At 42.5% G+C, this 15,649-nt stretch overlaps 2 protein-coding genes across 8 annotated transcripts in view; one reads left to right on the top strand and one right to left on the bottom strand.

Annotated features, from left to right (window-relative positions):
• The window catches only part of LOC139374627 (G1/S-specific cyclin-D2-like), a 270,693-nt gene extending 261,941 nt beyond the window's left edge, over positions 1-8,752 (bottom strand). Inside the window, exon 1 of one of the 4 annotated variants that reach the window (XM_071115663.1) lies at positions 8,623-8,752. The gene's annotated coding sequence lies outside the window, so the exon portion shown is untranslated. The remainder of the gene's footprint in view (positions 1-8,622) is intronic. The other 3 variants (XM_071115670.1, XM_071115674.1, XM_071115684.1) reach the window with 3 other exon arrangements.
• A 3,465-nt stretch (positions 8,753-12,217) lies between these two features.
• Positions 12,218-15,649, top strand: part of LOC139374599 (lysine-specific demethylase 7B-like) — a 64,674-nt gene continuing 61,242 nt past the window's right edge. For 2 of the 4 annotated variants that reach the window (XR_011627696.1, XM_071115634.1), the window contains exon 1: positions 12,218-12,331. Coding sequence is in view for 3 of the 4 variants with exons in the window: in XM_071115634.1 (XP_070971735.1) it covers positions 12,228-12,331 (104 nt within the window). In the remaining variant the exon portion in view is untranslated. The remainder of the gene's footprint in view (positions 12,332-15,649) is intronic. The other 2 variants (XM_071115642.1, XM_071115626.1) reach the window with 2 other exon arrangements.

The following is a 15,649-nucleotide window of genomic DNA, read 5'->3' on the forward strand; positions in this document are numbered from 1 at the left end:
ATGTAAACATATTAGGTAGCATTGTTTAAAGTGGCTAGTGATATATTTTACATAATTTCCCATCAATTCCCATTATTAAAGTGGCTGGAGTTGAGTCAGTGTGTTGGCAGCAGCCACTCAATGTTAAACAGCCTACTCCAGTGGCTGTTTAACAGTCTGATGGCCTTGAGATAGAAGCTGTTTTTCAGTCTCTCGGTCCCAGCTTTGATGCACCTGTACTGACCTCGCCTTCTGGATGATAGCGGGGTGAACAGGCAGTGGCTCGGGTGATTGTTGTCCTTGATGATCTTTATGGCCTTCCTGTGACATCGGGTGGTGTAGGTGTCCTGGAGGGCAGGTAGTTTGTCCCCGGTGATGCGTTGTGCAGACCTCACTACCCTCTGGAGAGCCTTACGGTTGTGGGCGGAGCAGTTGCCGTACCAGGCGGTGATACAGCCCGACAGGATGCTCTCGATTGTGCATCTGTAGAAGTTTGTGAGTGCTTTTGGTGACAAGCCAAATTTCTTCAGCCTCCTGAGGTTGAAGAGGCGCTGCTGCGCCTTCTTCACGATGCTGTCTGTGTGGGTGGACCAATTCAGTTTGTCTGTGATGTGTACGCCGAGGAACTTAAAACTTACTACCCTCTCTACTACTGTTCCATCGATGTGGATAGGGGGGTGTTCCCTCTGCTGTTTCCTGAAGTCCACAATCATCTCCTTAGTTTTGTTGACGTTGAGTGTGAGGTTATTTTCCTGACACCACACTCCGAGGGCCCTCACCTCCTCCCTGTAGGCCGTCTCGTCGTTGTTGGTAATCAAGCCTACCACTGTTGTGTCGTCCGCAAACTTGATGATTGAGTTGGAGGCGTGCGTGGCCACGCAGTCGTGGGTGAACAGGGAGTACAGGAGAGGGCTCAGAACGCACCCTTGTGGGGCCCCAGTGTTGAGGATCAGCGGGGTGGAGATGTTGTTGCCTACCCTCACCACCTGGGGGCGGCCCGTCAGGAAGTCCAGTACCCAGTTCCACAGGGCGGGGTCGAGACCCAGGGTCTCGAGCTTGATGACGAGCTTGGAGGGTACTATGGTGTTAAATGCCGAGCTGTAGTCGATGGACAGCATTCTCACATAGGTATTCCTCTTATCCAGATGGGTTAGGGCAGTGTGCAGTGTGGTTGACATTGCATCATCTGTGGACCTATTTGGGCGGTAAGCAAATTGGAGTGGGTCTAGGGTGTCAGGTAGGGTGGAGGTGATATGGTCCTTGACTAGTCTCTCAAAGCACTTCATGATGACGGAAGTGAGTGATACGGGGCGGTAGTCGTTTAGCTCAGTTACCTTAGCTTTCTTGGGAACAGGAACAATGGTGGCCCTCTTGAAGCATGTGGGAACAACAGACTGGGATAGGGATTGATTGAATATGTCCGTAAACACACCAGCCAGCTGGTCTGCACATGCTCTGAGGGCGCGGCTGGGGATGCCGCCTGGGCCTGCAGCCTTGCGAGGGTTGACACGTTTAAATGTTTTCCTCACGTCGGCTGCAGTGAAGGAGAGTCCGCATGTTTTAGTTGCGGGCCGTGTCAGTGGCACTGTATTGTCCTCAAAGCGGGCAAAAAAGTTATTTAGTCTGCCTGGGAGCAAGACATCCTGGTCCGTGACGGGGCTGGTTTTCTTTTTGTAATCCGTGATTGACTGTAGACCCTGCCACATACCTCTTGTGTCTGAGCCGTTGAATTGAGATTCTACTTTGTCTCTATACTGACGCTTAGCTTGTTTGATTGCCTTGCGGAGGGATTAGTTACACTGTTTGTATTTGGTCATGTTTCCAGTCACCTTGCCCTGATTAAAAGCAGTGGTTCGCGCTTTCAGTTTCACGCGAATGCTGCCATCCATCCACGGTTTCTGGTTTGGGAATGTTTTAATCGTTGCTATGGGAATGACATCTTCAACGCACGTTCTAATGAACTCGCTCACCGAATCAGCGTATTCGTCAATGTTGTTGTCTGACGCAATACGAAACATATCCCAGTCCACGTGATGGAAGCAGTCTTGGAGTGTGGAATCAGATTATGTCGGACCAGCGTTGAACAGACCTCAGCGCGGGAGCTTCTTGTTTTAGTTTCTGTCTGTAGGCAGGGATCAACAAAATGGAGTCGTGGTCAGCTTTTCCGAAAGGAGAGCGGGGCAGGGCCTTATATGCGTCGCGGAAGTTAGAATAGCAATGATCCAAGGTTTTTCCAGCCCTGGTTGCGCAATCGATATGCTGATACAATTTAGGGAGTCTTGTTTTCAGATTAGCCTTGTTAAAATCCCCAGCTACAATGAATGCAGCCTCCGGATACATGGATTTCAGTTTGCAAAGAGTCAAACAAAGTTCGTTCAGAGCCATCGATGTGTCTGCCTGGGGGGGGGGGGGGGGGAATATACACGGCTGTGATTATAATCGAAGAGAATTCCCTTGGTAGATAATGCGGTCGACATTTGATTGTGAGGAATTCTAAATCAGGTGAACAGAAGGACTTGAGTTCCTGTATGTTGTTGTGGCCACACCACGTCACGTTAACCATGAAGCTTACGCCCCCGCCCCTCTTCTTACCAGAAAGATGTTTGTTTCTGTCGGCGCGATGCGTGGAGAAACCAGCTGGCTGCACCGACTCCGATAGCGTCTCTCCAGTGAGCCATGTTTCCGTGAAGCAAAGAACGTTACAGTCTCTGATGTCCCTCTGGAATGCTACCCTTGCTCGGATTTCATCAACCTTGTTGTCAAGAGACTGGACATTGGCGAGAAGAATGCTAGGGAGTGATGCACGATGTGCCCGTCTCCGGACTCTGACCAGAAGACCGCTTCGTTTCCACCTTTTACGAAGTCGTTTTTTGGGGTCGCCGGCTGGGATCCATTCCGTTGTCCTGGGTGAAAGGCAGAACACAGGATCCGCTTCGCGAAAGTCATATTCTTGGTCGTACTGATGGTGAGTTGACGCTGCTCTTATGTTCAGTAGTTCTTCTCGACTGTATGTAATGAAACCTAAGATGACCTGGGGTACCAATGTAAGAAATAACACGTAAAAAAACTGCATAGTTTCCTAGGAACGCGAAGCGAGGCGGCCATCTCTGTCGGCGCCGGAAGTGCCGTATGACGGCTGCGTGGTCCCATTGTGTTTATACTTGCGTACTATTCTTTGTACTAATGAACATGGAACATGGTACCTTCAGGCGTTTGGAAATTGCTCCCACGGATGAATCAGACTTGTGGAGGTCTACAATAGTTTTTTCTGAGGTCTTGGCTGATTTCTTTAGATTTTCTCATGATGTCAAGCAAAGAGGCACTGAATTTGAAGGTAGGCTTTGAAATACATCCACAGGCACACCTCCAATTGTCTCAAATTATGTCAATTAGACTATCAGAAGCTTCTAAAGCCATGACATCATTTTCTAGAATTTTCCAAGCTGTTTAAAGGCACAGTCAACTTAGTGTTTGTAAACTTCTGACCCACTGGAATTGTGATACAGTGAGCTAAAAGTGAAATAATCTGTCTGTAAACAATTGTTGGAAAAATCACTTGTGTCATGCACACAGTCGCTGTCCTAACCGACTTGCCAAAACTATAGTTTGTTAACAAGAAATTTGCTGAGTGGTTGAAAAACGAGTTTTAATGACTCCAACCTAAGTCCATATAAACTTCAGACTTCAACTGAGATATATATATATATTGGTAGAATATATATACGAGAGTTGAAGTCGTATGTATATACACACACACACACACACACGGTCAAGTTTGGACACACCTACTCCAGTGTTTTTCTTATGGACCGCCACAGGAAAGGAAGACCCAGAGTTACCACTACTGCAGAGGATAAGTTCAATAGAGTTACCAGCCTCAGAAATTGCAGCCCAAATAAATGCTTCTGAGTTCAAGTAGACACATCTCAACATCTGAAGTCATTTAATGAAGTGGCGCTGAGTTTGGAAGAAGCCAGTGTGCTCGCTCTGACAGAATGGAAAATGTCTGCGATATGTAGTGAGCAGCAGGAGGAGTGTGTCCTGATACCCAGTCACTTCCACACCGCCGAGCACAAGAAACACATTCAGACCAAGGAGCATCTGTTCCCCAGCCACCTACAGCACACGTACAGCCTGGATGGAGCTGCAGCAATATGCACAGGCACACTTGTGCGTGCACACACACACAAACACACACACACACATACACACAGTACCGGTCAAGTTTGGACACACCTACACCAAGGTTTTTCTTATTTGGACCGCCACAGGAAAGGAAGACCCAGAGTTACCACTACTGCAGAGGATAAGTTCAATAGAGTTACCAGCCTCAGAAATTGCAGCCCAAATAAATGCTTCAGAGTTCAAGTAGACACATCTCAACATCTGTTCAGAGGACACTGCGTGAATCAGATTGGATTCAATTATTTTTTTCCCCTCATCTACGCACAATACCCCATAATGACAAAGCAAAAACAGGTTTAGAAAGGTTTGCAAATATATATAGGGGAATTCTCAGCACTACCACAAACGCATCAGTAGCATTTACAAGAAAGAGAAAAAAAAACAATGAGCCACTCCTTAAAGCAGCTGCGATGACTGCCACACACACACAAAAAAACATTTACTGATCACTTCACAACCTACTGTACCCTGTCAAAAAGCTTTCTGGCGTATTGCTCTGAACAAATGAAAATATTAGTATTTTACCATAGGCTTTATGTTACAAATTATAACTTGAAGCTGTCACAAGTACAACGTATAAAAAAAATTAAAAGACCCTTTAATGTTTGTATACTTATTTCTGTGTCACTGCGGTGATATCTCTTTGTTGGGATTTGAGATACGACAGGAAATGGTGACGTCAATCTGTTTCTACTAAAGCGGTTTGATATCTGAAGGGCAATTACACAATAACAGATGAGACTCAGATTATTTACTTCAAAATGTATACACATTTACTTGAAGAACTGTGTAGATGCAAAGTTTGGTAACAGAATGGCAGGACAAACCGTCACTCTGTTACCAAACTTTGAATCTGCACTGTTCTTCAAGTAAATTTGTTTTTGAAAAGTTTTAAATTGTTAAAAGTAGTCTTTGGTTTTGCAATCATTGGTTTTTGTTTGACAAACATTTTAAATGGAAAATCTGAGTCTCAGCATCATTCTGTTACCATGGAATTGCCCAACATTGACTTATGAAAGTGAAAAAATGTGTCATTTCCTTCTTGAAAATTAAAAAAAAAAGATTCCAGATAGTGCCATTTCTGTCTGCATCACACTGCAAAGTTGTGATTTCACACAAAGAAAAAACATTCCTGTGAATTATCATTTTTGGGTTCGAACTGCTGAACAAGTATAACAAAGGCATTCTAAGGGAAATTATTTTGGTGATTGTAAAATAGAAAAATATATTCTCCACATAGCGTTGTATGAGATCTTCAGTTTCTTGGCAATAGCCTTCATTTCTCAGAACAAGAATAGACTGACGAATTTCAGAAGAAGGTTATTTGTTTCTGGCCATTTTGAGCCGGTAATCGAACCAACAAATGCTGATGCTCCAGATACTCAACTAGTCTAAAGAAGACCAGTTTTATTGCTTCTTTAGTCAAGACAACAGTTTTCAGCTGTGCTAACATAATTGCAAAAGGGTTTTCTTATTTTATTTAATTTTTTTTAATTTTACCCCTTTTTCTCCCCAATTTCGTAGTATCCAATTGTTGTAGTAGCTACTATCTTGTCTCATCGCTACAACTCCCGTACGGGCTCGGGAGAGACCCTTTGCTGTTGTTCTGGGATTGATTTGCACTTTTCACACCAAAGTACGTTTATCTCTAGGAGACAGAACGCGTCTCCTTCCTGAGCGGTATGACAGCTGCGTGGTCCCATGGTGTTTATGCTTGCGTACTATTCTTTGTACAGATGAACGTGGTACCTTCAGGTGTTTGGAAATTGTTCCCAAGGATGAGCCAGACTTGTGGAGGTCTACTGTTATTTTTCTGAAGTCCTGGCTGATTTCTTTAGATTTTCCCATGATGTCAAGCAAAGAGGCACTGAGTATGAAGGTAGGCCTTGAAATACATCCACAGGTACACCTCCAATTGACTCAAATGATGTCAATTAGCCTGTCAGAAGCTTCAAAAGACATAATTTTCTGGAATTTTCCAAGCTGTTTAAAGGCACAGTCAACTTAGTGTATGTAAACTTCTGACCCACTGGAATTGTGATAGAGTGAATTATATTTGAAAGAATTGCCTGTAAACAACTGTTGGAAAAATCACTTGTGTCATGCACAAGGTAGATATCCTAACTGACTTGCCAAAACTATAGTTTGTTAACAAGACATTTGTGGAGTGGTTGAAAAACTAGTTTTAATGACTCCAATCTAAGTGCATATAAACTTCCGACTTCAACTGTATGTGCGAACTCCTTCAGGACTTTTGGAAAAGCATTCCTCATGAAGCTGGTTGAGAGATTGCCAAGAGTGTGCAAAGCTGTCATCATGGCAAAGGGTGGCTACTTTGAAGAATCTCAAATATAAAATATATTTTGATTTGTTTAACACTTTTTTGGTTACTACAGGATTCCATATGTGTTATTTCATAGTTTTTATTTGTTCACTATTATTCTACAGTGTAGAAAATAGTAAAAATAAGTCTCATGCAAGGTAGACACTACTATATAACTATAAATAACTAGGCCTACACACAAACCTCTCCCTTCCTGCCAGAAGACAAAGTGTTCCAATCCTGAGCCCTTCTGACAGGAAGCTTTAGCCCTCCCCCCGAATCCCCCGTCCTTCACTAGAGGTGGCGTACCGAATATGTACAGTGCCTACAGACGTCACGTTGTACAATGAAGGCGGTGCCCACATCCTTTGTTCTAGCCCCAGACCTAAGATGGCTTCTACATCTTCCCACCTCCCCACTGGTGTCTGTAGCAGAGTAACGACAGGAAGAAAAATTACCTACTAGAGCTTTTCTGTTCTGAACTAATAACTTGAAGTAGAAAATCACACCAAGTTTTCCTTTGGTATTTTACATCTTTGAACTGTGGAATTGTTGTACAAATCTCTCCTCTGGGACCCCCAGCTGTTCCATGTGTTTTGACTATTCCACATCTAGCACGCCTGATTCAACTTGTCAATTGAGGTTTCTAACTTGCAAATGTTCTACATAGTTTGCGCAGAAAACTTGGTAATTAACTACAATTACCATAATCTATTGCATGGTAACTTGTCCGGTCTGTGTTTCTTTTAAGCCTGCTATGTAAGAGAGAAGAATGCTTGATCAGGAGGGGATACATACATTTAGCAGTTTCTTCGCTAGGTATCTCTACCTGAAAATACATGATCTAAGTGAGTGATAACTGGTATTCAGCAGTCATAAAAGTATGCCTTATTTACTTTGAAAAACTAGTAAAATAGTGATTTTGTCAGACAGCATAATAAAGTAATCAAATAAAACAAATGTAATATACATATCAACTGAAATATTTTCTTAAAGTAATATGAATAACTGATAGTTGATAAATGATAAGCTGTCATGGGCAGTCACTACCATAATGGGCCTTTTATTAATTGTTTTATTCTGTCATTACAACATTCAACATAGTGCATTTAATGTTGAAAAAAATAATTGAAAATCATGATTATTTTTTAATAATCAAACCAAAACCGAAGCACTACTAATAGCCTCCCTATTTTTCCTTCCTTCCATTTGTTAACTATTAATTCCATCAAGAAATATATTAGGGAAATAGACACATCCAAGTAGCCTAAGTCATTAGTCCAGTCAGTCTCCATTCAAGTAAGACTTCATTCAAGTAAGACTTAATTCAAGTAAGACTTCATTCAAGTAAGACTCAGATGTTCAAGTCCATCTTTTTTATTTATTTAAGAAAGTAAGTTAAGAACAAATTGTTATTTACAATGACGGGCAGTAGGTTATCTGCCTTGTTCAGGAGCATTACACCAGCTCTATTGTCACGCGCATCATTTGGACTATGCAGGCTCGTTCACACAATCTGAACACATCTGGAACAAACCCACAACCTTTCTCAATTTCGAAAAGCATTTAACGCTGCATAGGATTAATGGTAAAGTAACTTTTATATTGTTACAAAAAACGCCGTGGCTGATGAGCAGCAATGGACTTGTGTGAGCCACAGCTGTAGCGGACACCTACAGCCACACATTTGACAGTCGTAACAAAGCAGCGAGATGCAGAATCTTGCGTAGCCTCTTTGCTCCAGCAGCGGGAGAACTACAGATTTGCGCAACAATGGGCTGGCGATTATCACGACAGTTTTGTGGTTGGTTGTTATTGAAGAACAATTACAGCTGAAAATTTAGCTTTGGGACACAACATCGAGAGTCTGTGCTCCCGATGTTGTATCCCAAAGCTACTGAAAACATGTTTTTTTGTGTTACAATAGTGAAAAGGGGGACATTAATTGTGTAATTTATGCTGTTCACGGAATTTGTTAACTCTCACCGGATGTCTGCCAAAAATTGTACTTGCGCTCGAGCTAAATCCATCAACAGCCTAACGTTATTACTATCAGCCTACGATTGATGTAGAAAGATATATATTTTGTAAAATGTTTTGTGACAAAATATACCCTAGTTTTCCCTTAGTCTTACCTTAGTGAAGTCTTCAAGTCCTGCGTTGTTTCCAACGATACATCTCTTTTGTAATGATAAAATAAATTGTTTTTCACACAACGTGCAAGACTTGTTTACAAAGTTTCTGCCAGATCTCCGATTGGTCCCCGTAATATAAAGGCAACGCCCCAAACCCGTCACTGTCGGATAATTACTATAGCTTAAACTGTTTCATCAAAATTACACTAGGTGGTGGTCTTTACCCAAAATTGAAGAACAGTATAGTGGGATACCGTTAATGGTTTATAAATATAGCCCAAATCCACTTACAAATAGTTGTGCATCTCAATATTGCAACCTAACTCCCCCTATCTGAGATATCTACTGCAGCCCTTATCCTCCACATGCAACACGCGTTCTGCCAGTCACATTCTGTTAAAGGTCCCCAAAGCAAACACATCCCTGGGTCGCTCATCTTTTCAGTTCGCTGCAGCTAGCGACTGGAACGAGCTGCAACAAACACACACACTGGACAGTTTCATCTCAATCTCTTCATTCAAAGACTCAATCATGGACACTCTTACTGACAGTTGTGGCTGCTTTGCGTGATGTATTGTTGTCTTTACCTTCTTGCCCCTTGTGCTGTTGTCTGTGCCCAATAATGTTTGTACCCTGTTTTTTTGTGCTCCTACCATGCTATGTTGTTGTCTTAGGTATCTCCTTATATGTAGTTTTGTGTTGTCTCGCTTGTAGTAATGTGTGTTTTGTCCTATATTTTTAATCATGTATTTTTATTTTTAAACCCAGACACCGTCTCGCAGGAGGCCTTTTGCTAGGTGTCATTGTAGGTAAGAATTTGTTCTTAAATTACTTGCGTAGTTAAATAAAGGTTAAATAAATAAAACATAATAAAATAATGCTAATATAACGACCTGCTTCATATGTACATTAGTTGTATCCTGCCATAGGCAAATCTTTAAAGCAATCTGCAATATTGTGGCCTAATTTGGGGCGGCAGTTAGCCTAGTGGTTTGACTGGTAAACGAAAGGTTGCAAAATTGAATCCCGAACTGACAATGTCTGTCGTTCTGCCCCTGAACAAGGCAGTTAACCCACTGTTCCTAGGCCGTCATTGAAGATAGGAAGTTGTCCTTAACTGACTTGCCTAGTTAAATAAAGGTAAAATATGTATGTGCAAATATATTAGCTGTTGCTCAATGGTTATTTACATTTTAAAAATGAACCCCATGGGCTGTCCTATTTTACCCTCATCATAACCTAGAATAAGATTTGTTTTTACAAACAATGTAAAACATTGTATATTGTAACTTCAAAGTGAAAAGCCATGGATGGTCATTCATTGCACCCCTGAACCCCTCTATTACATTTCTCTAGCCCCATCCTCAGCAAATCAAGTGGTGGGGCTGCCATTTGGCAGAACATTTGATTAAAGAGATTCTCTGGTACTTTTGTATACTTTTTAGCCAGTAGTTCAGAAGTAGTGCTCCTGAGCCAAAAGGTCCCTGAAAATTGGTATTACATCACATAAACTACATTACCAAATGTATGTGGACACTTGCTTGTCAAACATCTCATTCCAAAATCATGGACATTAATATGGAGTTGTTTCCCATTTGCACCTATAACAGCCTCCACTCTTCTGGGAAGGCTTTCCACTAGATGTTGGAACATTGCTGCAAGGATATGCTTTCATTCAGCCACAAGAGCATTAGTGAGGTCGGGCACTGCTGTTAGGCGATTAGGCCTGGCTAACAGTCGGTGTTCCAGTTCATCCCAAAGGTGTTCGATGGGGTAGAGGTCAGGGCTCTGTGTACGCCAGTTAAATTCTTCCACACCGATCTCGACAAACCATGAAAAACAGCCCCAAACCATTATTCCTCCCCAACCAAACTTTACAGTTGGCACTATGCATTTGCCCAGGTAGTGTTCTCCATGCATCCTCTAAACCCAGATTTGTCCGTCAGACTGGCAAATGATGTTATTCTCAATGCATAGTCACTTTAATAACTCTACCTACATGTACATATTACCTCAATTATATCGACTAACTGGTGCACTCGCACATTGAATCTGTACCTGTACCCCCTGTATATAGCCTTGTTATATATATTTTTTTAAGGTATTTAAAAAAACTTTTTTTTTTACTGTATTGTCAGACTGACAGATGGTGAAGAATGATTCATCACTCCAGAAAATGCATTTCCACTACTTAGAGTCCAATGGTGGCAAGCTTTACACCACTCCAGCCGATGTTTGTCATTGCACATGGTGATCTAAGACTTGTGTGCGGCTGCTCTGCCATGTAAACCCATTTCATGAAGCTCCCAACAAACAGTTCTTGTGCTGACACTGCTTCCAGAGGCAGTTTGGAACTTGATAGTGAGTGTTGCAACCGAGGGCAGACAAAAAAAAATGTACTTGCTACGCACTTCAGCACTCGGTGGTTCCCTTCTGTGAGCTTGTGTGGCCAACGATTTCGTGACTGAGCCAATGTTGCTCCTAGACGTTTCCACTTCACAATAACAACACTTACAGTTGACTGCAGCAGCTCTAGTAGGGCAGAAATTTGACGAACTGACTTGTTGGAAAGGTGGCATCCTATGCCGGTGCCACGTTGTAAGTCACTGAGCTCTTCAGTAAGGCCATTCTACTGCTAATGTTTGTCTATGGAGAGTAAATGGCTGTGTGCTCGATTTTATACACCTGTCAGCAATGGGTGTGGCTGAAATAGCTGAATCACTCATTTGAATAGGTGTCCACATACTTTTGTATATGTAGTGAATCTTGTCATGGCCCCCATACCATCCCGTTGCTGAGGTGATCTCAAGACTGAATAGATCTAAATAGGTCTACCATGTCATTAAAGGTATACTCAGCGAAATTATGTTGCTACAAGCAACACCACAGATATTGGTTGTGTTCCCCTGCTCAGACTTTGCGTGCATCAACCAATGGTTGCGTGCCACATCATAAACTGTGTAATCGACTGACATGTTGCTATAGCATATTACGTGGTTAGCTGATACGTAAAAAACCTATCCAGGCTTTGTAAGATCTGGCAGGCGTCAGCAACGCCTGGGCATAGGAACGCGCCCATTCAGATGCGCGAGATACAAGACTTTGCCCTCACACAGTCACACACAGTATCTGTACATGTGTATGGGTTCGCTTCACCCTGTTAAAGGGTGGTAGCCAGGGGACCAAAACAGTTGAGCCTCGCGTTTAAATGCTCTTAGTTGTTACCGAAATTTACCCATTATGCTGTTTACGTCCTGCATCTATGTCATATCGCTGAGTCTACCTTTAATTTACAATTTGGAGCACCTGGGGCCAATAGCTCTGGCATGTTACACTATGAAGCAAACAAAATAATTTCTTAAAGTTTAGGACAACATATAAAGTGCATGCTCGTGTATATATCCGACATTATGGTGTTGCATTCGTAATTTGGGTTTAATAGTGGGAGATGATTGATTGTCATAAACATATGACGTTCTAGACTGAGTGGTCATTTTTTTGTCTTCTGAAACGTTTCCGTAATTTATCGTTTCGCATTCGGCTTTTTCCGTGTGTGGTGGACATAGTCCCCGCCCAACTTTCTGCCTGCGTTGTTTGGGGACACTATGAAGATGGCGGCAGCCTCGCTGTATTGTGTCTGTCAGCAGTCGTATGATGTTAGCCGGTTTATGATTGAATGCGACATTTGTAAGGACTGGTTTCATGGCAGGTAAGGAGCCGACATAGTCCTTAATGACATGTACGAAAATGACATAAGTGCGTTAAGTTGTATTGCGATGTCAGTCTGTGTTCAATCAAGACAGCGCAGCGCGAGCACCCAGTGTGAGCGAACGGATCTCGGCGGAGGTCCAACTCGGTTACTCTTACCCTTAACCCCAGCCAATTTCTTGTATGCCTACAAACGACGGTTCGGTAGTTGACATCGGAGTAATGAGCTTGCTAGCTATTTCAGTCTTTGGTTAAGAGTTGGACAGTTGGTTTGTCAGCCAATTGTACTTTATTAGCTGTAGATGAAGCTTTGTCAGAAACTTTCAATCAAGCATAACTACTGTTAGTTGCTCTGTTGTGTCAGTAACTAGTGCTTGTCGAGTTGGCAGCCACCCTGAGCATTCACCAGCTGTAGTTATGGCGCGACGATGTCAGATTATCCTGATTAACCTTTTTCAGAGAAGGTTGACTTTCGGTGGTTTGGGAGGGGGCAATAAACAATTGGCGAAATAATGAGTTTTGCTGTCTACTCTTTGCCAGTAGAGGAATTAGCCTGAATTATAGTGACATTATTTTGCTGTTGGACATTATTTTGCTGTTCGTCTCATCAGTGAGAAATTGACCAAAAAGGAGTGTAATGTTAAAGTCGAGGATGGAAATTTAAATGACCCAAAATGAACAAATACGTGCACATGGTGAGAGCCATCTAGGGTTAGAAAGAAGAAACACATTTTAAAGGGAAATGCACATGTTTGACGTCCCTCAAAATCACTTTTTTCTAAATAGGAAAGTTGACATGCTCAAACTCATAGTTCCCAATGGGGCAAGGATAAGACATTGCAATAAATTATTTCAGCCAAACTGCTTGGTTCACGCCAATATGAGGCCACTCATGCATATCAGAGGTGGTCCACAGTACACCCATATCACTGCGCATTCTGTGATGTTTAGCTTTACAGAAAAAAACATAACATTTTGGGCTTATGCAACTATGAAGTGTGGTGCCAGAAACTGAGCAAGGAATTCAAGGTGTCTGTCTGCTCCCTAAAAGGGATCAAGGCATGAATGCTGCACTACAACTAGTGTGTGTGTGTGTACGAACATGTGTTTACTGAAGGCTCTCTCAACAAAGGGATCGTAGTCAGGGGCTTGTCTGTTACGCCCTCTATTCCTCTGTGCCCCCAGGTCCGGATGGCTCCCCAGCATGGTAGATTATGTGGGCCCAGCCGCATCCCTTTTTGGTGGGGTTACCTTGCCTGAGCCTGTGTGTTGTCTCTATTGTTGGGAGCCCTCTTTTCCTCTAGTGTTGCCTGTCCCAATAGGATTATTCTGTCTAGCCGGTAGGCTGTGTTATTATCAGGCACTGAGCACACGCCAGTTGGGGAGCTGCAGGGGGGCGAGTGCTCAGGGGTGTGTTTTTGATATTCATGCCAGACATTAATCTTAAACTCTTACTGATTTGTACCATGCTGTACCCATTCCTGGATCTTTCTTCAGAGTTTCTCTCTCCTGGAGAATGTTGCTTTCCTACTTCCTTCAGTCAGTGCCATCGAAGATACAAGTATTTAGATGGCTTCCTAGAATTCTGACTCTCAAACGTGTGTGTGTGACTGACTGACTGACGAAGACTGATAGCACCGCCATTGGCCTTAGGCAAGTTCAGTGTTCCATTTATCAATGTCCCTCCAGGATGAAAACACCAGGGAGAGATGGATGGCCCATGTGATTAAATCCTTAAGTGTTTTAGTATGATTGGTCTGGTGGTTTACTCTATGTAGGCCACTACTATGTCATTATGATAGCTCTGGGATGAGTGATATTATTTTAATGGTGTGTGTGTCTGTCCACATGTGCTGACGTATCATGTAGATGTATTGCTTTACCTCTAATCATCCAGTGTTGCGCAGCCTTTCAATTCCAGTAATTGGTTTTGTGAGTCCATGTTTTATAGTAGCTATTGGAATGGTTTGTCTGTGTTAATCAAATTATATTAATCAAGACCATATCAATGGTTATTAAATAGGGAATGTAAATCAATCTGAATTAGGCTTACTGTCCATTACATTTTATGAATGAAACACTTTGTAGATTGTCACTGGCTGTAGTCAATTTCGGTATGGGCTTGGATAATACACATTTTAAAAGACTTGAGATGGCCTTCATTCAGTGACAGTCTCATGAGAACTGTATTTTTTTCCTTCTCACTAAATGCATTGTAGCCCACTTGGTGTCTGCCTTGAGTTGTTTATGAAAATAGGACATTGAGGAACCCTTGTTGAAGCATAACTTGTAAATGATGGGACACACCATCTATGAAATACTTTATACATGTGGTTCCGGAGTTTATCCTGCTCAGGTCACAGGGTGAGGAATAACGCCTGCCATCAATCACATTTAGGCTGTAGTTGGGTCCAGGATTTCTGACCAATGGGCACTGACTTATAAAAACTCAGGGCCCAATAGGCTAATCATACAAGGGGTTTGTTGTGTGTAGCCTATGTTCTCGAATTGCATCCTGTCACAGGACGTTGGCCCTGAGAGGCAGGCAGGACAGTGGCCTTGTCAGCATAGGTGTCCAGAGGCCAGAGGGGGCTGCTTCCTTTGACGTGGGGGCGACACTTCCTACAATAATTATTCTTCATGGCCCTTAAGTAGTCTCTCTGCTGAGAAAGGCTGCAGCCTGGCATGGTTCAAACAAAGAGCGACACAAACCGGGGATGAGGGGGAAGACTCACTTTATTTTTCCTGTCCTTCTCTTCGCTACGTTTCCTGCCTCCCGGCTATGTGTTTAGTGAAGTCTTTTGTGAGAGGTTGTTCTCCCAGACTCCTGTCCCGCGGCAAGTCTTTGTTTCTGAATAACGTTAATAAATCAATATGTAACCTAAAGGAGGATGCTAATCGTCCGGTAAAGTTGGTGACTGATGAACTCTGAGTTCATAGCCAGGTGCCCATCTTGACTCCCAGCTCAAATTCAAATAAAATCCATCAAATTGTATTTGTCACATGGGTTGAATACAAGGTGTAGACTTTACCGTGAAATGCAGTTAAAAACCTCATAAGGATTGGACTCTTCATCTCAATTTCCGCCTAAAATGACACACCCAACTCTAACTGCCTGTAGCTCAGCACCTTATCCAAGGATATGCATATTCTTGATACTATTTGAAAGGAAACACTTTGAAGTTTGGAGATTTGAAATTAATGTAGGAGAATAACACATTAGATCTGGTAAAATATTTTTTTAAACATGCGTTTCTTATTTTTGTTGCATCACCTTTTGAAATGCAAAAGAAATGCCAAACATTGAGATAGGAAGCTG

This window comes from Oncorhynchus clarkii, chromosome 2 (assembly GCF_045791955.1).
Source record: "Oncorhynchus clarkii lewisi isolate Uvic-CL-2024 chromosome 2, UVic_Ocla_1.0, whole genome shotgun sequence".
Classification (NCBI taxonomy): domain Eukaryota; kingdom Metazoa; phylum Chordata; class Actinopteri; order Salmoniformes; family Salmonidae; genus Oncorhynchus; species Oncorhynchus clarkii.